This window comes from Delphinapterus leucas, chromosome 21 (assembly GCF_059928025.1).
Source record: "Delphinapterus leucas isolate spDelLeu-1000000601 "Yukka" chromosome 21, BTC_Dleu_Yukka2, whole genome shotgun sequence".
In the NCBI taxonomy this organism is placed as follows: domain Eukaryota; kingdom Metazoa; phylum Chordata; class Mammalia; order Artiodactyla; family Monodontidae; genus Delphinapterus; species Delphinapterus leucas.
In genome coordinates this window covers 30,547,130-30,571,776 of record NC_143149.1, presented here as the reverse complement: position 1 = coordinate 30,571,776, position 24,647 = coordinate 30,547,130, and the positions used below count along the sequence as shown (strand labels likewise).

General features: G+C 35.4%; 1 protein-coding gene across 1 annotated transcript in view; it reads right to left on the bottom strand.

Annotated features, from left to right (window-relative positions):
* The window catches only part of LOC111173533 (disintegrin and metalloproteinase domain-containing protein 5-like), a 134,668-nt gene that overhangs the window by 55,744 nt on the left and 54,277 nt on the right, over window positions 1-24,647 (bottom strand). The window contains exons 12-13 of the mRNA XM_022571269.2: window positions 22,602-22,785; window positions 19,446-19,541 (exon numbers count right to left, since the gene is read on the bottom strand). Coding sequence (XP_022426977.2) covers window positions 19,446-19,541; window positions 22,602-22,785 — 280 coding nt within the window. The remainder of the gene's footprint in view (window positions 1-19,445; window positions 19,542-22,601; window positions 22,786-24,647) is intronic.

The following is a 24,647-nucleotide window of genomic DNA, read 5'->3' as shown; positions in this document are numbered from 1 at the left end:
GGCTGTATCAATTTACATTCCCACCCTCTCCAGCATTTATTGTTTTCAGATTTTTTGATGATGGCCATTCTGACCCGTGTGAGGTGATACCTCATTGTAGTTTTGATTTGCATTTCTCTAATGATTAGTGATGTTGAGCATCTTTTCATGTGTCTGTTGGCAATCTGTATATCTTCTTTGGAGAAATGTCTGTTTAGGTCTTCTGCCCATTTTTGGATTGGGTTGTCTGTTTTTTTTGATATTGAGCTGCATGAGTTGCTTGTATATTTTGGAGATTAATCCATTGTCAGTTGCTTCATTTGCAAATATTTTCTCCCATTCTGAGGGTTGTCTTTTCGTCTTGTTTATGGTTTCCTTTGCTGTGCAAAAGCTTTTAAGTTTCATTAGGTCCCATTTGTTTATTTTTGTTTTTATTTCCATTTCTCTAAGTGGTGGGTCAAAAGGATCTTGCTGTGATTTATGTCAGAGTGTTCTGCCTACGTTTTCCTCTAAAAGTTTGATGGTGTCTGGCCTTACATTTAGGTCTTTAATCCATTCTGAGTTTATTTTTGTGTATGGTGTTAGGGAGTGTTCTAATGTCATTCTTTTACATGTAGCTGTCCAGTTTTCCAGGCACCACTTATTGAAGAGGTTGGCTTTTCTCCATTTTATATTCTTGCCTCCTTTATGAGAAATAAGGTGATCATATTGCGTGGGTTTATCTCTGGGCTTTCTATCCTGTTCCATTGATCTATATTTCTGTTTTTGTGCCAGTACCATGCTGTCTTGATCACTGTAGCTTTCTGGTGTACTCTGAAGACCAAGAGCCTGATTCCTCCAGCTCCATTTTTCTTTCTCAAGATTGCTTTGGTTATTCAGGATCTTTTTTGTTTCCATCCAAATTGTGAAATTTTTTGTTCTAGTTCTGTGAAAAATGCCATTGGTAGTTTGATAGGGATTGCACTGAATCCACAGATTGCTGAGGGTGGTATAGTCATTTTCACAATATTGATTCTTCCAATCCAAGAACATGGTATATCTCTCCATCTGTTTATATCATCTTTAATTTCTTTCATCAGTGTCTTATAGTTTTCTTCATACAGCTCTTTTGTCTCCCTAGGTAGGTTTATTCCTAGGTATTTTATTCTCTTTTTTGCAATGGTACATGGAAGTGTTTCCTTAATTTCTCTTTCAGATTTTTCATCATTAGTGTATAGGAATGCAAGAGATTTCTGTGCATTAATTTTGTAACCTGCTATTCTAATAGTTTTTTGATTAGCTCTAATAGTTTTCTGGTAGCATCTTTAGGATTCTCTATGTATAGTATCATGCCATCTGCAAACAGTGACAGTTTTACTTCTTTTCCAATTTGGATTCCTTTTATTTTTTTTCTTCTCTGATTGCCAAGGCTAGGACTTCTAAAACTACGTTGAATAAAAGTGGCAAAAGTGAACATCTTTTTCTTGTTCCTGATCGTAGATGAAATGCTTTCAGCTTTTCACCATTGAAAATGATGTTGGTTCTGGGTTTGTCATATATGGCCTTTATTATGTTGAGGTAGGTTCCCTCTATGGCTTTCTGGAGAGTTTTTATCATAAATGGGTGTCGAATTTAGTCAAAAGCTTTTTTTGCATCTATTGAGATTATCATATGGTTTTTATCCTTCAATTTGTTAATATAGTGTATCACATTGATTTACATATCCTGAAGAATGCTTGCGTTCCTGGGATAAACTCCACTTGATCATGGTGTATGATCCTTTTAATGTGCTGTTGGATTCTGTTTGCTAGTATTTTGTTGAGGATTTTTTTGTGTGTGTGACATCTTTGTGTGGTTTTGGTATCAGGGTGATGGTGGCCTCATAGAATGAGTTTGGGAGTGTTCCTCCCTCTGCTATATTTTGGAAGTGTTTGAGAAGGATAGGTGTTAGCTCTTCTCTAAATGTTTGACAGAATTCGCCAGGGAAGCCATCTGGTCCTGGGCTTTTGTTTGTTGGAAGATTTTTAATCACAGTCTCAATTTCAGTGCTTGCGATTGGTCTGGTTATATTTTCTATTTCTTCCTGGTTCAGTCTCAGAAGGTTGTGCTTTGCTAAGAATTTGCTCATTTCTTCCAGGTTGTCCATTTTATTGGCATTTAGTTGTTTCTAGTATCTCTCATGATCCTTTGTATTTCTGCAGTGTCAGTTGTTACTACTTTTTCATTTCTAATTCTGTTGACTTGAGTCTTCTCCCTTTTTTTCTTTATGAGTCTGGCTAATGGTTTATCAATTTTGTCTATCTTCTCAAAAAACCAGCTTTTAGATGTACTGATCTCTGCTATCATTTCCTTCATTTATTTTTCATTTATTTCTGACCTCATCTTTATGATTTCTTTCCTTCTGCTAACTTTGGGGAATTTTCTGTTCTCCTTTCTCTAATTGCTTTAGGTGTAAGGTTAGATTTTTTATTTGAGATTTTTCTTCTTTAGGTAGGATTGTATTCCTATAAACTTCCCTCTTAGAACTGCTTTTGCAGCATCCCATAGGTTTTGGTTCATTGTGTTTTCATTGTCATTTGTTTCTAGGTATTTTTTGATTTCCTCTTTGATTTCTTCAGTGACCTCTTGGTTATTTAGAAGTGTATTGTTTAGCCTCCACGTGTTTGTATTTTTTACAGTTTTTTTTTTCCTGTAATTGATATCTAGTCTTATAGCATTGTGGTCGGAAAAGATACTTGATATGATTTCAATTTTCTAAAATTTACCAAGGCTTGATTTGTGACCCAAGATATGATCCTGGAGAATGTTCCATGAGCACTTGAGAAGAAAGTGTATTCTGTTGTTTTTGGATGGAATGTCCTATAAATATCAGTTAACTCCATCATGTTTAATGTGTCATTTAAACTTTGTGTTTCCTTATTTATTTTCATTTTGGATGATCTGTCCATTGGTGAAAGTGGGGTGTTAATGTCCCCTACTATTATTGTGTTACTGTCAATTTCTCCTTTTATGGCTGTTAGTGTTTGCCATATATATTGAGGTGCTCCTATGTTGGGTGCATAAATATTTACAATTGTTGTATCTTCTTTTTGGATTGATTCCTTTATCATTATGTAGTATCCTTCTTTGTCTCTTGTAATAGTCCTTATTTTAAAGTCCATTTTGTCTGATATGAGAATTGCTACTCCAGCTTTCTTTTGATTTCCATTTATATGGAATACCTTTTTCCATCCCCTCACGTTCAGTCTGTGTGTGTCCCTAGGTCTGAAGTGGGTCTCTTGTAGACAGCATATATATATGTGTCTTGTTTTTGTATCCATTCAGCCAGTCTATGTCTTTTGGTTGCAGCATTTTAATTTATTTACATTTAAGGTAATTCTCAATATGTATATTCCTATTACCATTTTCTTAATTGTTTTCAGTTTGTTTTTGTAGGTCCTTTCCTTCTCTTGTGTTTCCTGCCTAGAGAAGTTCCTTTAGCATTTGTTTCAAAGCTGGTTTGGTGGTGCTGAATTCTCTTAGCTTTTGATTGTCTGTAAAGGTTTTAATTTCTCCATCGAATCTGAATGAGATCCTTGCTGGGTAGAGTAATCTTGGTTGTAGGTTTTCCCCTTTCATCACTTTAAATATGTCCTGCCACTCCCTTCTGGCTTGCAGAATTTCTGCTGAAAGATGAGCTGTTAACCTTATGGGGGTTCCCTTGTATGTTATTTGTTGCTTGCCCTTGCTGCTTTTAATACTTTTTCTTTGTATTTAACTTTTGACAGTTTGATTAATATGTGCCTTGGTGTGTTTCTCCTTGGATTTTTCCTGTATGGGACTCTCTGCCTTTCCTGGACTTGATTGACGACTTCCTTTCCCATGTTACGGAAGTTTTCAACTATAATCTCTTCAAATATTTTCTCAGACCCTTTCTTTTTCTCTTCTTCTCCTGGGACCCCTATAATTCGAATGTTGGTGCATTTAATGTTGTCCCAGAGGTCTCTGAAACTATGGTCAATTCTTTTCATTCTTTTTTCTTTATTCTGATCTGCGGTAATTATTTCCACTATTTTATCTTCCAGGTCACTTCTCTGTTCTTCTGCCTCAGTTATTCTGCTATTGATTCCTTCTAGAGAATTTTTTATTTTATTTATTGTGTTGTTCATCATTGTTTGTTTGCTCTTTAGTCCTTCTAGGTCCTTGTGAAATGTTTCTTGTATTTTCACCATTCTATTTCCAGGATTTTGGGTCATCTTTACTATCATTACTCTGAATTCTTTTTCAGGTAGACTGCCTATTTCCTCTTCATTTGTTTGGTCTGGTGGGTTTTTACCTTGCTCCTTCATCTGATGCATATTTCTCTGTCTTCTCATTTTGTTTAACTTACTGTGTTTGGGTCTCCTTTTCGCAGGCTGCACGTTTGTAGTTCCCATTGTTTTTGGTGTCTGCTCCAGTGGGTGAAGTTGGTTCAGTGGGTTTTGTAGGCTTCCTGGTGGAGGGGACTGGTGCCTGTGTTCTGGTGGGTGGGGATGGATCTTGTCTTTCTGGTGGGTAGGGCTGTGTCTGGTGGTGTGTTTTGGAGTATCTGTGAACTTAGTATGATTTTAGGCAGCCTCTCTGCTAATGGGTGGGGTAGTGTTCCTGTCTTGCTAGTTGTTTGGCATGGGGCATCCAGCAGTGGAGCTTGCTGGCCATTGGGTGGAGCTCTGTCTTAGCACTGAGATGGAGATCTCTGGGAGAGCTCTTGCCGATTGATATTACATGGGACCAGGAGGTCTCTCGTGGTCCAATGTCCTGAACTCGGCTCTCCCACCTCAGAGGCTCAGGTTGACACCAAACCGGAGCACCAAGACCCTGTCAGGCACACGGCCAGGTACGTGGGGATTTTGTTGCTTTTTGGGAAGTCTGAGGTCTTCTGCCAGCGTTCAGTAGGTTTCCTGTAGGAGGTGCTGCACATGTAGATGTATTTTTTATGTATTTGTGGGGAGAAAGGTGATCTCCACGGCTTACTCCTCCACCATCTTGAAGGTCCCCAGGTTGGTTAATTTTTAAAGTTACTATTAATATCAACAACTAATCCTATACTATGTCCAATAATGGGAAAGAAGAGGAGAGTGGCATCAGTAAGGTGGGAGAATAGGAGATTCCAGGCTGCATACTCACACAGAAACAACTACCATGGATAAGAATACCTTTATGGGAGTCCAGGAATCCAACAAAAAGGTTCCAGTCCCCTTTTAGAGTAAAAACATCTGAGAGTAGATGCATTGAAGTGGGTAAGAACAACAGTTTCTCTTGACCCACATCACCCTTTCTCCAAGGTGGCTTGTGACTTCTCCAAGAGGAGAAAGTGAAAGTGATGTAAGGAGCCTGGTTTCCCCAGCCTTGTGAGACACTGGCCACGAGGCCCACTTTTGTCTTCCCCCACCCAGAACACTGAGTGGATTGACAGTCTGGAGACACATACGAGTAGGGAGAAGGGATGGGTGCTCACAGCAACAATGTATGGATCACAGCAACCAGCCATGTATCCTAATAACTGGCTCGCAGGCTCCTGCAAGAGCCCTCCATATGAACCAATAGGATGCCTCACCTGAGGACACCCACAACTAGCCAAGAGAACACCTACTCCACACACACCCGTATAGCCAGCACCCACACTCTCCAGCAGATGGTGCATGTAAGCCTCCAACAGTGTGCAGAATGCTGCGGAGGACACATGGATATTAGCAGCTGCCTGGACTCTGCTGAACTGGGGGAAGGTGCACAACTTTGAACACTTCAGGGCACAGCCTTAAGGAAAATAAATAGGAGGCTTTCCACGTTCATATTGGCTTTGCAAGACTGAGAGAAAGCATACAATCTTAAACTTTCCCACCATGAGGGAATAAGAGGAATGGAGTATACACACCCATAGAAAAGGTCTGAGAGACCCTCAGAACTCTAGCTGGGCTGACTGGTGCCTGACTTCTTTCTCTCCCAAGGCCAGTTACTAAACACTGGAGGAGATGGCAACTTCTTCAAATGTGAAGACAGCAATGCAAGGCATCAAGGAACATAAAGAATCAAGGAAACAAGACACCACCAAAGGACTGAAATATGTCTCTGTGGAAGACCCCAAAGAAATGAAGATGCACAAATTGCCTGACAAAAAAAATTAAAAATAATCATCATGAGTTCAGTGAACTATGAGAGAGAATAGGCAGGCAAATCAATAAAAATCAGGAAAAAAATACATGAACAAAATGAGACATCTAACAAAGAGAAAATTTTTTTTAAGAACCAAATAAATTCTGGATCTGAAGAATGAAATGACTGAACTGAAATTTTTCATATAAAAAGCTACAAAAGCACAGTTGATCAAGCAGAAGAAACAGTGAATTCAAAGACAATTATTTGAAGTTATCCAGTTGGAAGAACAAAGAAGAAAAAAAATAAATTCTATGGTATATAAGGAACATTGTCGAAAGAAACAACCTATGCATATGGGAATCCCAGAAGGAGCAAAGAGAAAGGGCAGAAAGCTTACTTAATAAAGAAATACTGACAGAAGAGGAAAGAAACTTATCACAAGGGAATCCACATAAGACTGTAAGACTACTCAGCAGAAACCTTGCAGTTCAGAAAGTGGGAGGATATTTTCAAAGAAAAAAATCTGCCAACCAAGAATACTATACCTGGTAAAGCTGTCCTTCAGAAATGAAGAAGAGATAAGACTTTCCCAGAAAGACATATGCTGAGGAAGTTCATCACCACTAGACCTGTCTTACCAAAAAAAAAAGGCTCTTTAAAGAAGGTTCTTCAAGTCAAAATGAAAACATGCCAAATAGCATCATGAAAACATATGAAAGGATAAAATCCACTGGTAAGTAAGTATTCAATAAAATTCAGATACTCCAATACTATACATAATATGGTGGTATAGTAAATTACTTTTAACTCTGGTATAAAAGTTAAAAGACAAAAGCATTAAAAATAACTGTAGCTGCAACAATTTGTTCATGGATACACAATATTTTTAAATGTTAAAATATGACTAATAGCATGAAATGTGGGGGGAGAGAAGTAAAAGCTTAGAGTTTTTGTATGAAATTGAAGACATTATCAGTTTAAATAGGCTGTTATGACTATAAAATGTTTTGTGTAAGCCTTGTGAAAATCACAAAGAAAATACTTTTAGTCAAAGCACAAAATACAAAGAGAAATGAATCAAAGCATACCACCACAAAAAAATCACAAAGTAAGACTGTGAGAGAGGAAAAATGGGACAAAAGAACTACAAAACAAACAGAAAAAAACACTATGGCAATAGCAAATCCTTCCTTATCAATAATTACTTTGAAAGTAAATGAATTATATTCAACAATCAAAAGACATTAGAGTAGATGAATGAATAAAAAACAAAATTCAACTATATGCTGCCTATAAGAAACTCATTTAAGCCTTCAGGATACAAATAAACCGAAAGTGAAGGGATGGAAAAAAGTAGTTCATGCAAATGGCAATCAGAGACAGCAGGGAGGCCACATTTATAACAGATAACATAGACTTTAAGAACTTAAATAAACAATATTTATAACAATTACAAATACATATGCACCCAACCTTAGAATACCTAAATATACAAAGTGAACATTAACAGAACTGAAGAAACAGTCACAAATACAGTAATAATAATGGGTGACTTCATTACCATACTTTCAATATTGGTTAGATCATCCATAACAGAAAAATCCATAAGAAAACAATGGACTTTAACAATATTATAGACCTAATGGACCTAACAAACATACACAGAATGTTCCATCCAATAGCAGCAGAATATATATGCTCCTCAAGTGCACATAGAACATTCTCCAAGATACAGCATAGGCCAAAAACAAGTCCTAACAAATTTAAAAAGACTGAAATCATATCAAGCATCTTTTCCAACCACAATGAAAGAAAACTTGAAAATTCACAAATTTATGAAAATTAAACAATACACTACTGAAAAAAACAATGTGTCAACATAGAAATTAAAAGGAAGCAAAAATATTTTGAGAAAATGAAAACTGGAAATAACAACATTCCAAAACCCAAGGGATGCAGAAAATTTACTTCTGAGTGGAACTTTCATAATAATAAACACCTATATTCAAAAAATGATCTCAGACAAACAACCTACCTAACACTTCAAGGAACTAGAAAAAGAAGAACCAACTAAGCTCAAAGTTAGCAGAAGGAAGGTAATAATATATACTAGAGCAGAAATACGTGAAATAGAGATTTGAAAAACAATTTTAAAAAGTGACAAAAACTAAGAGCTGGGTTTTTGAAAAGATAAAATTGGCAAACTTTTAGCTAGGCTAACTGAGAAAAAAAAAGGGAGACAATTCATATAAATTAAAAATGAAAGAGGTGGCATTATAACAGATAGCACAGAAATACAAGGGATTATAAGAGACTACAATTATAATCAAATTTTATAAACTAGAAGAAACCTAGAAATGATCTTCCAAGATTGAATCATGAAGAAATAGGAAATCTGAACAAACCAATAATGAGCAAACAGACTGAGTCAGTTATCAAAAACCTCCCATAAAAGAGAAGCCTAGGATCGGATGGTTTCACAGTTGAATTCTATCAAACATTGAAGGAAAAATTAAGGCCAATCCTTCTTAATCTCTTCCAAAAAATTGAAGAGGAAAAAACACTTTCAAACTCATTTTACAAGGCCAGAATTACCCTCAGACCAAAGTCAGACAAAGACACCACAAGAAAAGAAAACTATATGCCAAAGTAGTTTTGACCTGATGAACAGCCTGATGAACACAGATGCAAAAATCCTCAACAAAATACTAGCAAACCAAGTTCAACGGCACATTAAAATGTTCATACACCATCATCAAATGAGATTTAGCCCTAGGATGCAAGGATGGTTGAACATACCCAAGTCAATAAATGCCATACACTACATTAACACAATTAAGGATAAAAATAACATGATTATCTCAACAGATACAGCAAAAGCATTTGCCAAAATTTAATATATTTTCATGATGAAAAACTATTAACTTAGCTATAGGAAGGAATGCACCTCAACATAATAAAGGCCATATATGACAATCCCATAGCTAACAAGCCAAGGATGCCCTCTCTCACTACTCCTGTTCAACTTAGTACTGCAAATCCTAGCCAGAGCAATGAGGCAAGAAATAAAAGACATCCAAATTGGAAGGAAAGAAGTCAAACTGTCTCTGTTTGCAGATGACATTATGCTATATATAGAAAAGGTTAAAGACTTCACCAAAATAACTTTTAAAAATAATAACTTAATTATTTAAAGTTGCAAGATACAAAATCAACATACAAAAATAGTTGTGTTTCTTTACAGTAAAAATGAGCTATCTACAAAACAAATTAAGAAAAAATCCTATTTACAATAGCATTAAAAAGAGTAAAATGCTTAGGAATGATTTTTATTAAGGATATATAAGATCTGCACATTGAAAATTATAAAACATTGATGAAGGAAATCCATGAAGAAAAACAAGTAAATGAAAAGATAGCCTTTACTGATTTTTCTTTGTGTCCTTTGGCTTTAATAAATCATAGTCACGAGTAAGCTATATGCTGAGAACTGTGAGTTCTCTACTGATTCATTAAACCTAGAGATACTACTGGGGACCGCCGAGAAAGGAAAAAATTGCCATCTTAACAATTCTGAGTCTTCCAATCCATTCACATGGAATATTCCAACTTCACTTAGATTTTTTCTTTTCCTCAAAATTGTGTTAAGTGAATCTGTTTTGCATTTCTTTTATTAAGAGTATTCTTATGCTACTGTGAATGGAATTGTTTTTCTAATTTCATTTTCAGATTGTTCACTGCAATTACATAGACATTCAATTCATTTTTGTATAGTGACTGTGTATCTTGTGACTTTTATAAACTCATTTGTTTTCAAAGCTATTTTTGATGAATTCCTTAGGATTATTACATACATGCAGGATCATGTCATCTGCAGAGAGACGTGTACTTCCTCCCTCCAAATTGGACAACTTTTATTTCTTTTTCTTACCTGACTGTACTTTCTACAGTCTCTAGTACAGCATTGAATAGAGGTGATGAGAGCCTACACCTCCTTGCTCTGTGTCTGATTTTAGGGGGAAAGTACTCAGAATTTTGTTATTAGTATGATGTTAGCTGTAGGTATTTCATAGATGACCTGTAACAGGTTAAGTTTCTCCCTATTTATAATTTGTGCATAATTTTATAAATGAGTGGTTATTACATTTGTTATATCCTTTCACTGAATCTTCTGAGATGATCATGTACTTTCTTTTCCTTTATTTAAATAATATGGTGTGCTACATTAATTAAACAAACTTGCAGTACTGAAATAAATCCCTCTTGGTCATGGTGGCATTCTTTTCATATTTCTGGATTCTGTTTGTAATTTTAAAAGGGATTTTGCATTGACATTCATGAGGAATATTGGTCTATAGTCTCCCTGTGAGGCTTTCATCTGGTGTCAGGGTAATACTGTCCTTTAAAATGAGTTATTTTTCTTATTTGTTTTTTAAAAATAAATTTATTTATTTTTGGCTGCGTTGGGTCTTTGTTGCTGTGCGTGGGCTTTCTCTAGTTGTGGTGAGAGGGAACTACTCTTTGTTGTGGAGCACGGGCTCTAGGTACACGGGCTTCAGTAGTTGTGGCACGCAGGCTCAGTAGTTGTGGCTCACGGGTTCCAGAGCACAGGCTCAGTAGTTGTGGTGCACAGGCTTAGTTGCTCCACAGCATGTGGGATCTTCCCAGACCGCGCTCAAACCCATGCCCCCTGCATTAGCAGGTGGATTCTTAACCACTGCACCACCAGGGAAGCCCTAAAATGAGTTTTAAAGTATCCCTTTCTCTTATATTTTCTGGGAGAGATTGTGGTGTATTGCTATTGTTTCTTCTTTAAATGTTTGGTAATATTCACCAGGGAAGTTATCTAAATCTGGGCTTTAATTTGTGGAAAGATTTTTAAATAATCATCTTAAAGAACCTCGATGAAGAAATGTAAGAGAACATAGGTAGATAACCAGAGGAAATTGAAAAAACTGCAAGAGCAAAATGGAGGAATAAAGAAAATGTAACCATCAAAAAGAACCAAACAGAAATTGTAGAGTTGAAGAAAACAATAATAAAAATAAAAATTTAATAAAAGACTTCAAAAGCAGAATCAATCACACAGAAGCAAGAGTAAGTGAACCTGAATATTGTTTATTTCCAATTATCTAGTAGAGAAACAACAACAACCAAAAATAATAAAAAAGCAAAGAACACCTACCTGAATTATGGTAGCTTATCAAGCAAATGAACATTCATATCATGAGAGCTCCTGAAGGGGAAAACAGAGAGAAAGGAGCAGAAAGATTTTTAAAGAAATAATAGCTGAAAACTTCCCAAACCGTGGGAGACATACGGACAGCTAGGAACAGAAGGCTAAAAGGTCTCCAAACAAGAAAAACCCAAAATATATTCCCCTAAGACAAATTATAACCAAAATGTTAAAAGTCAAAAGAAAATTTTTGAAGCAGCAAGATAAAAATTACTCACTACATATAAAGGAATCCATAAGGTTATCAGTGGATTTCTCTGCAGAAATGTTGCAAACCAGGATGGAGGGGGATGAAACATTCAAAATACTAAAAGAAAAAATTGCCAACAAAGAAAACTATACAAGGCAAAGTGTCCTTCAAAAATTAAGGAGAGATAAAGACAATTCCAGACAAATAAAAGGTAAGAGGGTTCATCACCTCCAGACCTGCTTATAAGAAATCCAACAAGGAGTTCATCAAATTATAAGAGGACACTAAGTCATGAAAATATATAAAAGTGTAAAACTCACTGGTAAATGTAAATATATAGTCGAATTCAGAATATACTAATACTGTAATCATGACAAATCGCATTTATCTCTACTACAAAAGTATTATGAAATAAACATAGTTATAATAATTTGTTAGTGGATTCACAATATAAAAAATACAAAGTGGGATATTAAATGCATAAAATATAGGAGGAGGAGAATTAAAAATGCAAAGCTTTTGTATTTATAGAAGATGGGTTGCTATTAGCAGCTTAAAATATACTGTTATATCTATAAGATATCTTTATAAGCATCATGGTATTCACAAAGAGGTAATCTGTAATAGATACACAAATTAAAATATATCACTACAAAAAATAAATAAAAATGGAAGACAGAAAAGAAAAAGGAACTTTAAAAAACAGAAAACAACTAACAGGATGGCAATAGAAAGTCCTTACCTATCAATAATTACTTTAAATGTAAACAGATTAAGTTCTCCAATCAAAATATACAGAATGGAAAATGGATAGAGAAAAAAAAAAGATTTAACAGTCAAGAAACTCAATTTAGCTTTAAGAATATGCCTAAGCTGAAAGTGAAAGGAAGAAAAAGATATTCCATGCAAATGCTAACCAAAAGAAAGCAGGGTTTACTGCACTTATACTAGACAAAATAGACTTTCAGTCAAATCAGTCACAAAAGACAAAGAAGGTCATTATAAAATGATAAAGGGATCAATCCATCAAGAGAACATAACACTTGTAACTATACATGCACCAAATATTGGAGCACCTAAAAACTTTAAGCAAATATTGACAGACTGAAGGGAAAAGTAGACAACAATACAATAACAGAAGGGGACTTCAATACCCTACTTTTAACATTGGATAAATCAACCTGAAAGAAAGTAAGAAAATAGCAGACCTGAATAACATTATAGATCAAATAGACCTTGAGACATATATAGGACATTATTTCCAATGGAAAAAAATACAAATTCTTCTCAAAAGCACATGTATCATTCTCTACAATAGGATATATGGTGGTCACAGGCAAGTTTTAAGAAACTTAAGACTGAAATAATATTTTGTGTATTTTACAGTGTTATGAAACTAGAAACCAATAAAAGAGGAAAAAGTGGAAAATGCAGAAAATGCAGAATTAAACAGAACACTCCTGAACAACCAATAGATCAAGGAGAAATAAAAGAAACATCAGAAAGAATCCTGAAATAGAGAAAAACAAAAAAAAATATACCAAAATATATGAGATGCCACAAAAGCAGTTATAAGAGTTACGTTTATTGCAATAGATGTCCACATTAAAAAAGGGAAATATCTCAAATAAACAACCCAACATTACACCTAAAGGAATAAGAAAAGGAGGAAAAAAGTAAACCCAAAGTTAGCAAAAGGTAGAAAAGAACAAAGATTAGAGGGGAAATAAATGAAATAGAGACTAAAAAGAAAATAGAGAAGATCAATAAAACTAGGAGTTGGATTTTTGAAATCCAAAATGGCAAAACTTTAGTTAGACTAACGAAGTAAAAGAAAAGACAGGCCTCAATAAAATAAAATTATGAATGAAAGAAGAGACACTAAATCTGATACTGTAGAAATACAAAGGATCATAAGTAGCTACTATGAAGAATTATATGCTGACAAAGTGTGTGACCTAGAAGAAATGTGTACGTTCCAAGAAAAACACAATCTACCAAGACTGAATCATGAAGAAATGGAAAACTCGAACTGACTAATCAAAGCTATAGGGACTAAATTTGTTTTTAAAACCTCCTAAGAAAAGCCCAGGACCAGATGGTTTCACAAGTGAATTCTATGAAATATTTAAAGAAGAATACTAATCCTTCTCCAACTCTTCCAAAAAATTAAAAAGGAGGGAATACTTCCAAACTCGTTTTCCAAGGCCAGCATTACCCCAGTACTAAAGACAGATAAGGACACCAGAAGAAAAGAAAATTGCAGGCCAATATCCCTGGTGAATACAGATGAAAAACATTCTGAAGAAAATGCTAGCACACCAAATTCAACAGCATATTAAAAGGATCAAACACCATGGTCAAGTGGGATTTATACCTTAGATGCAAGAATGATTCAACATACAGGTATCAATAAATGCAATACACCCCATTAATAAAATTAAGAGTAAAATTCATATAATCTGCTGAAGAGATGCAGAAAAAAATATTTGACAAAATTCAACACCCTTTCATGATAAACACTCAAAAAATTGGGTATAGAAAGAACATATCTCAACATAATAAAAGCTATATATGACAAACTTTAGCTAACATTATACCCAATAGTGAAAAGCTGAAATCTTTTCCTCTAAGATCAGGAATAAACGGAGGTATCCACTATCACCACTCCTATTCAGCACAGTACTGGAAGTTCCAGCCAAAGCAATTAGGCAAGAAAAAGAAATAAAAGGCACTCAAATCAGAAAGGAAGAAGTAAAATTGTCGCTGTTTTCACATGACATGATCTTATATACAGAAAATCCTAAAGAACCACAAAAAAAATCCATTAGAACTGATACACAAATTCAGTAAAGTTGCAGGATACAAAATCAAACTACTAAAATCATTTTCATTTCTATCCATTTATAACAAAATATATGAAAAAGAAAAATTTTAAATCCCACTTATAATAGTATCAAAAACATTATATTACTTGGGAATAAATTTAACTTTTAGACTTTATATGATGAAATTATGGCTGAAAACTTCCCTAACCTAAAGAAGGAAACAGATATCCAGGTAAAGGAATCACAGAGAATCCCAAACAAGATGATCCCAAAGAGACCCACATTAAGAATTATCATAATTAAAATAGCAAGAGTTAAAGATAAAGAGAAAATTGTAAAGGCAGCAAGAGACAAAGTCACATACAAGGGAAGCCAAATAAGGCTCTTAGCTTATTTTTCTAAAGAAACTTTCCACCACAGACGAGAGTGGTATGATATATTTAACGTGCTGAAAGAAAAAAAAAATCTACAACCTAGAATATTCTACCCTGCAAGGTTATCATTCTGAATTGAAAAAGAGATAAGGCTTTTCCAAGACAAGCAAAAATGAAGAGTTCATCACTACTAAACCAAACTTACAAGAAATGTTAAAGGATCTTCTTTAAGTGAAAAATAAAAGGCTACAACAAGAAATAAGAAAATATAGGAAGTGAAAAATCTCCCTGGTAAAGGCAAATATATAGTTAAGGCAGTGGATCAACCACTTAAATAATCTAGTATCAAGGTTAAAAGACAAAAATTGTAAAAATCAACTATAGCTACAATAAACATATAAGGGATAGTCATGAAGATGTAAAATATGACATCAAAAACACAAAGTGTATGTGGGGGGAGGGTAAAAAATGTAGATCTTTTAGAATTGTATTTAAATTTTGAATGACTATCAGTTTAAAACAAGTAGGTGTAGCTACAGGTCGACATATATGAACCCCATGGTAACCCAAATCAAAAACTACAATAGATATACAAAAATTAGAGAGAAAGGAGCCCATACATAACACTAAAGAAAATCATCAAACTGCAAGGGAAGAAACTAAAAGAGAAAGAAAAGAGAGAAGAATTACAGAAACAACCAGAAAGCAAGAAATAAAATATCAGTAAGTACATAGCTATCAATAACCCCTTTAAATGTCAAAGGACTAAATGCTGCAATCAAAAGGCTGACTGGATAAAAAAAAAAACAAGATGCATCTATAAGCTACCTATAAGAGACTCAATTCAGAGCTAAAGACATACGCAACAATCTCATCTACAATCACATCAAAAAGAATAAAATACCTAAGAATAAATTTAACCAAGGAAGTGAAAAACCTATACTCTGAAAACTATAAGACATTGATGAATACATACAAATAAATGGACAGATATACCATGTTCATGGATTGGAAGAATTAATGTTAAAATAACTGTACTACCCAAAGCAATCTACAGATTGAATGCAATCCCTAGCAAAATACTCATGACATTTTTCTCAGAACTAGAACAAAGAATTCTAAAATGTGTATGGAACCACAAAAGACCCCTAGCAGGCAAAGCAATCTTGAGGAAAAAAAGAACTAGAGTTATCACACTCCCTGACTTCTATTTTACAAAGCTACAGTAATCAAAACAGTATGCTACTGACACAAAAACAGGTATAAATCAATGGAACAGAATAGAGAGCTCAGAAATAAATCATACACATATGGTCAATTAATCTATGACAAAGGAGGCAAGAAGGTACACAATGGTGAAACAACAGTCTCTTTAATAAGCCATGTTGGGAAAACTGGACACCTCCACCTAAAAGAATGAAATTTTTGTATATGATGTGTGTATATCACATCATATACAAGAATAAACTCAAAATGGATTAAAGACCTAAATGCAAGACCAGAAACCATAAAACTCCTAGAAGAAAACATATGCAGTACACTCTTTGACTTTGAATTTAGCAATATTTTTAATGGATCTGTCTCCTCAGGCAAGGGTATAAAAAGCAAAAATAAAGAAATGGGACTCATTCAAACAAAATCTTCCACACAATGAAGGAAACCATCAAGAAAACAAAAAGGTAACCAACTGAATGGGAGAAGATATTTGCAAATATGTTTGTTAAGGGGCTAATATCCAAAATATAAAATGAACTCAGATGACTCAATATTAAAAAAACAAACAAGCAAACAAAACAAAAACTTGATTTTATTTTTCCCTTTTTTTAAATTTAATTTTTATTTTAAAATTAAAAAAAAATTTTATTGGGGTATAGCTGTTTTACAATGTTGTGTTAGTTTCTACTGTACAGAGAAGTGGAGTTCCCTGTGCTATACAGCAGGTTCTCATAGTTATCTATGAGAAATAGTTATCTATTTTATACATATTAGTGTACATATGTCAATCCCAATCTCCCAATTCATCCCACCCCCCCCCCCCTTTTCACCCCTTGGTGCCCATACATTTCTTCTCTACTTCTGTGTCTCAATTTCTGCCTTGCAAAAGGTTCATCTGTACCATTTTTCTAGATTCCACATATATGCCTTAATATACGATATTTGTTTTTCTCTTTCTGACTTACTTCACTCTGTATGACAGTCTCTACTGGTCAGAATGGCCATCATCAAAAAATCTACAAATAATAAATGCTGGAGAGGGTGTGAAGAAAAGGGAATCCTCTTGCACTGTTGGTGGGAATGTAAATTGATACAGCCACTGTGGAGAACAGTGTAGAGGTTCCTTAAAGAACTAAAACTGGAATTACCATATGACACAGAGATCCCACTACTGGGTATATACCCAGAAAAACCATAACTCAAAAAGACACATGCACCTCAATGTTCACTGTGGCACCATTTACAATAGCCAGGTCATGGGAGCAACCTAAATGCCCACTGACAGACGAATTGACAAAGAAGATGTGGTACATATATACAATGGAATATTAATGAGCCATAAAAAGGAATGAAATGGGGTCATTTGTAGAGACGTGGATGGACAACTTGATTTTGAAATGGACAGAGAGCCTGAATAGGCATCTTTCAAAAGACACACAGATGGCCAACAGGCACATGAAAAGATGTTCAACATCACTAATCAGGGAAATGAAAATCAAAATCACAATGAGATATCACCTCACACCTGTCAGAATGGCTATAGTCAAAAAGGCAACAAATAGCAAGTGTTTACAAGGATGTGGAGAAAAGGGAACCCTGGCACACTATTGGAGGGAATGTAAATTGTTACAGTCACTATGGGAAACTATATGGAGGTTTCTCAATTAAAAATAGAACTACTTTGATCCAGGATATATATCTGAAGGATATAATACCAGTGTCTTGAAGAGGCAGGTGTATCCCCATGTTCATCGCAGCATTACTCACAATAGCCTAGATATGGAAATGACCTAAGTGTTGAGCAATAGATTAATGTATTAAAAGAAATGTAGTGTGGAATAATATTCAGCCATAAAAAATAAGGAAATCTTGCCATTTGCGACAACATGTAGGAACCTGGAGGACATTATGCTAATTGAAATAAGTCAGACAAGAGAAAGAGAAATACTGTATAATCTCACATGTGAAATGTAAAAAAGCCAAACTCCTCAAAGCAGAGAGTAGACTGGTGGTTGCCAGTGGGCGCTAGGTGAGGAAAATGGCAAGATGTAGGTTAAGGGTACAAATTTTCAGCTATAAAATGAAAAAAATCTGGGGATCTAATGTACTGCATGGTGACTGTAGTTAACAATAATGTTATTATATACTTAAAAGTTGCTAAGATAGTAAATCTTAAATGTTCTCAGTATGTGAAGTGGTGGATGTGTTAACTAACCTTATTGTGGTCATCATTTCACAATACACACTTAGAGCAAATCATTACGTTGTACATCTTAAAGTAAAGAATTATATGTTGACTATATCAATAAACCTGGGGAAAGTTTTTTTAAAGATTAAATCATGCTCTTCCTCCCATCTTAAGAATATGTGCATTTACCTTTGTTCAGAGTTTGTTTCTTTCTCCTTAGGGTTCCAATGGATTATGCTGGGTGTTGGGCAATTTTCAGGAGCTCGTTAAATGCTTTCATTAAAAGGAACTGAATGGTTGTAACAGTAACTGAATGAATTGTGAAGGTAGAGAGGATTTTTACCAGAAGACAGTAAAGAGAAGTTAGCCAACAAAAAGAACTAATCTAACTTCCTGTCCCTATGTTAAGTATGGTCTTATAAAATAAGAATTTAAGAAGGTTGCCCAAGGTGTATGTTGATCACAGAGAAATCCCAGTGGGTACAGGAAAGATTTGTAATGTGGTATAGGAATGGGAAGTCAAATCAGGAGAGAGAAGCATCAGGCATTATGTACAGGGGAGTCCTAGAAATGACAGATTACAGAGTGGACTGAAGTGTGACAGGGGCTCCAATGCTGCCTGCATATAATAAGATGGGAAGGACTGCATAGAGCAGTGACATGTTTTCCATCTCCTTGGAACAAGTATTTCAAGAAATTTAATGATGGGACTTCCCTGGTGGCGCAGTGATTAGGAATGCGCCTGCCAATGCAGGGGACACGGGTTCGAGCCCTGGTCCAGCAAGATCCCACATGCTGTGGAGCAACTAAGCCCATGCGCTACAACTACTGAGCCTGTGCTTTAGAGCCTGCGAGCCACAACTACTGAAGCCCACGCACCTAGAGCCTGTACTCTGCAACGAGAACCCACCGCAATGAGAAGCCCACACACCGCAACAAAAAGTAGCCACCACTCGACACAACTAGAGAAACCCCGCACGCAGCAACAAAGACCCAATGCAGCCAAAAATAGATAAATAAATTTAAAACAAAAAGAATTCGCCTGCCAATGCAGGAGACACAGTTTCGAGCCCTGGTCCAGGGAGATCCCACATGCCGCAGAGCAACTAAGCCCGTGCGCCACAACTACTGAAGCCCGTGCACCTAGAGCCCATTCTACACAAGTGAAGCCACTGCAATGAGAAGCCCGCGCACCACAATGAAGAGTAGCCCCTGCTCACCACAACTAGAGAAAGCCCGCATGCAGCAACCAAGACCCAACACAGCCAGAAATAATAAATAAATAAATTTTTTAAGAAAAAGAAATTTAATGCTAACATATAAAATACAGAATGCCTCCTACCTTGCAACCTTGTGTGCAGCATTCCCCCGAACCACATATTTTATTTTTTTTCTTTGTACATGTTCTAGGATCACAGCAGTCTGGATGTGTACAATTCTGGAAACAAATGCTTTGTTACTCAGTCATGCATGATTAGGTACAATCAAATAAAACTGCAATACAGAATTTATTTACGAAGTATGAGCATTTCTTAAAAACCAGTTTCAGTAATCCCACTCTTTACATGAGACTTATTGAAATCAACATCTCAGCCAGTAGGTTGTGAAAGAAATGTGTCATTTCACTACATTCCATATAATCTGAACAATATTAACATACTACCGTGGAGCCAAAAACTTAGAGGAAATAGTTACTAGATTTCTTGTTAGCTACCATTCTCTTCTAAATTTTTCCTATATTCTTGCTTTCATAATAAATCTATTTACACACTGCCAGCATGCAGACTCTCAGCTTCTGTCTGAAATGGCAAACCCCCAAACTTCTGTCCCCAGAAAAGTGGTCCCAGAAGCCAGTCTGGTCTGTCCAGATTTCACTGGGATGCTGGCCCCATATGTACTTGTATTTTACAAGATTCAGTGCCTTCAATCAACCTTTCCAGTCTTCAGTAGCGAGTTTGTTTTAAACTCTGTAATTTACCAATATTAGAAGTTTGAGTTTCCTGGTGTTGTGTTTTTTCTTACTGGTATTTTTTTGTTTATTTGGTTTTGGTTTTGGCTTTTTTGAGGTACGCGGGCCTCTCACTGTTGTGGCCTCTCCCGTTGCGGAGCACAGGCTCCGGACGCGCAGGCCCAGCGACCATGGCTCACGGGCCCAGCTGCTCCGCGGCATGCGGGATCCTCCCGGATCGGGGCACGAACCCGTGTCCCCTGCATCGGCAGGCGGACTCTCAACCACTGCGTCACCAGGGAAGCCCCTTACTGGTATTTTTAATTGGTATTTTCAATGAACAGCTTCACCACAGGCAGCAATATTATACTTTAAAAAGGCTATTTATTTCATCTATTGACTCGTGTATTCATGTACTCAAAGTTTAAATATTCCTTTGTTAGCTTTTTTTCTTACTGTATCTCTTAATCAAATGTTTGGCTATTCTAGTTTGGGGTTTTTTTTCTTTTTCAATACAACTCCATTTGTAAGGGCAGACTTTCTTAAGAATAGAATGCTCTGGCTATTTCAAAATGGTTCCTTTTCCCCTCCCTCTGCCAGAAGCATTAGACTTCTCTCCAGTATTCACTGTGACAAACAGTTCAAGTTTCTGCAGGTACAACTCATAAAAGTGTGGGGACCTTCCTATGATCGGGTTCTCCTGGAGTTTTAAACTATCAGAGTTCTACACACTGAGACTCCAGAAATTTGTCAATTCCAGTTCAGGTTTTCCTACCCAGATACTGGTTCCCAAAAGGTTTTAGCTTGTGGGTTGCTACTCTATTAAGTTGTGATTCTCTGCATTCACCTGTTGGTTTTTCCAATTTGTGGGGCAGTGGTTTGCTCTGTGACCTCACATCTCTGATGGATGCAAGAAGAGCTATTTCTTTTCCAAGTTGGTTAGCTTTTTACTTGTAAGGACTAAGTGGTGACTTCTAAACTTCTCACATGTCAGACCAGAAACCATAATTCTTGTCTTTCAATGTATTTGAATAAAAGTCCTTTGAATTGGCTTTTGAATCTCCCATTTCAGAGTCTATCATTTTATTTTTCTTAACAGAGCCTAAAAGTTTCTAAATTTGATTAAGTACAACTTACATATTTTTCTTTAAAACCTCATTCTTATTTGCCTTATCTAAGAACGTTCTGCCTATCACAGAGTCAAAAAGACTGTCTCCTGTGTTTTACTCTAAGAGCTTTAGGATTTTCACTTTTCTATTTAGGTCTTTGATCCATTTCAAGTTAGTTTTTGTGTATGGTGAGATGTCAAAGTTTCCTTTTTATGTACGTGGATATCTAGCTCATACAATACCTTTGTTGGAAAGGTTTTCTTCACCCATTTAACTGCCTTAACATCTCTGATTGGCAGAGAATCAACTGATCTTATAAATATTTTATATTTGGATTCTCTATACTGTTTCATTAAGGGATATATTTATGCTTTGGCCAATACCACATTATATTGATTATTTCTGCTTTATAGAAAATTTTGAAATTTACAGAAAATTAGTGTATGTGCTCCACCTTTGTTCTTTTTAATTGCTTTGTCTATTCTAGGTCCTTTGCATTTCCATATATATTATAGTATCAGCTTGTCAATTTCCACAGAACGATGGTGGGGTTGGGATTGGGATTGTGTGGAGTGTTGATGTAGAGCTGACATCTTGGCAATATTGTGTCTTCCAATCCATGAAAGTGGGATATGTCTCCCTCTCGATCTTCTTTCATTTCTCTGAGCAATGTGAGTTTTCATTGTACAGGTCTTGCACGTATTCTGTTAAATTTATCTCTATGTCATGTTTTTGAAACAATGTATATGGAATTGTACATTTTAGTCCATTTTACATTTGTTCATTGTTTATACATAGAACTCCATGGAATTTGGGTTCACATGCATTCATTAATTAACTTTAGCAGACTTTGGGGGTAGATTGTTTAGGATTCTCCAATCACGTGGCCAAGTTGAATTTGATTAAAGACAGTTTTAATCTTCCTTTCCGCTCATTGTGTGTTTCTTTTTCGTGCCTTACTGCAGTTTCATTGTGTGTTTCTTTGTGTTTCTTTATCTTCCCTTACTGCAATGGCAGGAGCATCCACTGCAGTGTGGAAGCGAAACATAACCTGTCCATACAAAACTTTTTTTCCGTATAATAGCAAACGATGCATTTTGCTATATAGTCTATAGTCTTTAGATGTTCTTGTCTTTTTGTTACTGCTTGTTGTTAAAGGCATATGTCTTCAACTCCTTATACACTCTTTGTGGTCACTGATTATAAGATTAGAGCTGATGCATGCACTGAAGAATTTAGGAAGACAATATTTGAAGACAAATATTAACTAAAGGATGTTTGCTCCCCACCTCAAAAAATGGCAAAATTAGGAAACTTAAAGGCTTCCATCTTCCCCAAAGAAGGTACTTTTCAAAATTTTTCTTCTAAAAGACAAGATCTTCTTTTCCACCTCATACTCACATATACGGGAAATAATATTTTTGAAAAAATTTCCACTAACCTGTAAAGTGCCACAATCACATTCTTCACCCGATTCCAACTTTCCATTGCCACACATCTTCTTCTGTTTGTAAACTGGCCCAACAGGAAGGATTTTACGAAGACATTCAAGGCCAGAATGTGCAGCAAAATATTTAAAGTCATCCAAGCTACAAGTGCTAAAATCCTTTATACCCCCAGATAGCCTAAAATATATAAAAAAAAAGGGTATGACAAAAATTATTGCTGTATAACTCTACATTTCTCCTAATGTATGATGTTTTGAAGAGAGATTTAAAGAGCATTATTCTCACGGATAACAATAAGCACACTTTTAAAAATATAAAAGTATCTTAAAAATACTAACATTTTTAACACACTTTTTAAATTTCACCAAGAAAATTCTTGTAATGAAAAAAAAATTCCAAAATCTTTTGCCATTCATCCTGTTTTAAAGAAGACCAATTATTTACCTATCCTAAAATCTTTACTAATTGTTTAAACATAGGAACTGTGTTACTCTTTATTTACCTTCTTAGTGCCAAACAACTGAATTTAAAATTTTTGGCCTCAGTATTTAATATACTTTTTATTTATTTAATATCATTTTTGTATTTTTTCTGTAAATATCAATATGAACATGTCTGTATTATCTTTAAAAGTATATTTTAGATCTTTTGCTCTCTGTAATCAGGCATTTTTCAAACAAGAATCTGTTGTTTGATTTATACCATGGGAGGGACAAGAGGAATACCTGTCCTGATGGAGTGAGAAAGTTGTTAGTAGTCTACTAATATATCAGCATCCAACTAAAACCCTAGAAAGAATACAATTTAAGAGTAAAGACTACGCCCTAGACCAGTAGCTGACAAACTTATCTGTGAAGGGCCACACAGTACATATTATAGGCTTATATGCCATATGCTCTGTTGCAGCTACTCAACTCTGCCACTGTAGTGCAAAAGCAGCCATGAAGAACACATAAAACAGTAAGCCTATAAAATGAATTTACAAAACAGGCAGGCAGCCAAATTTAGCCTATAGATCATTGTTGGCTGACCTCTGCCCTATACTAAAATCTACTCTGTATCAGTCCTAACAGTTAGAGTCTAAACTCAAGCCCTGACAACATCCCCAGAGGAAACCAAGTTTGGAAGTTCAGGCCTGCCATTTTAGAGGGGTTTGGAAATGCCTTGAGTTTTCTATAGACTCATGTTAACGAAGTATAAAACCGAGCACATAAAATTTAAAATGATTACCCAATAATTGAATTGCCTGGTAGAAAAAGAATCAATGCTTTTCAGAGGAAGGTAATGAGAATCTAGGCTTTCTATTGTACTATCAAACAATATCCAATATGCTACTACTACTAATAATCATACAAAGAAATAAGAAAATGTAAACCATAGTCAATAAAAAAGCAGTCAATAGTAAGCAACACTGAGATGGCCCAGGCGTTAGATTTGGCACACAAATACTAGAAAGGAACCATTATAAATATATTCAATTAATTAAAGAAAAATTTTAAATAATTCAGAGAAATTACAGCCTTACAGAGTGAACACTCAAAAGAGAGTGCATATCATCCAATTTACCTAATGTTCTAGGGCCAGTAAAACTAATTGTAGTGATAGAAATCAGATCAGCTGTTGACTGGCGTAGGGTGGAAGGTAAAAAGGACAGCCAAGGATCACAAAAGAACTTTCTGTGGAAATGGAAATGTTGCATAGCCTGATTGACACTGGTTCAGTAATTTGTATATATTTATCAAGAGTCATAAACTTGTACACTTAAAGTTTAAAGTGTACGAATTTTATTGTAGACAAATCGTACCTCAAAAGTTGATTTTTTATAGTGTATACAAATATAACACTCAAAAAGATGATGAAAGAATATTCCTTTGAGAAACAATTTCACACAGAGAAGAAGTAATTTAGTTATTATCTACTTTGTGCCTTCGCAGATATGTGGGATAACACAGATTCAGTCATCACAGGACAAAATGAAATAATAAGAATACTGATCTAAACGGTCATTATTGGAAACATTTACCGAGCACTCTTCTAGG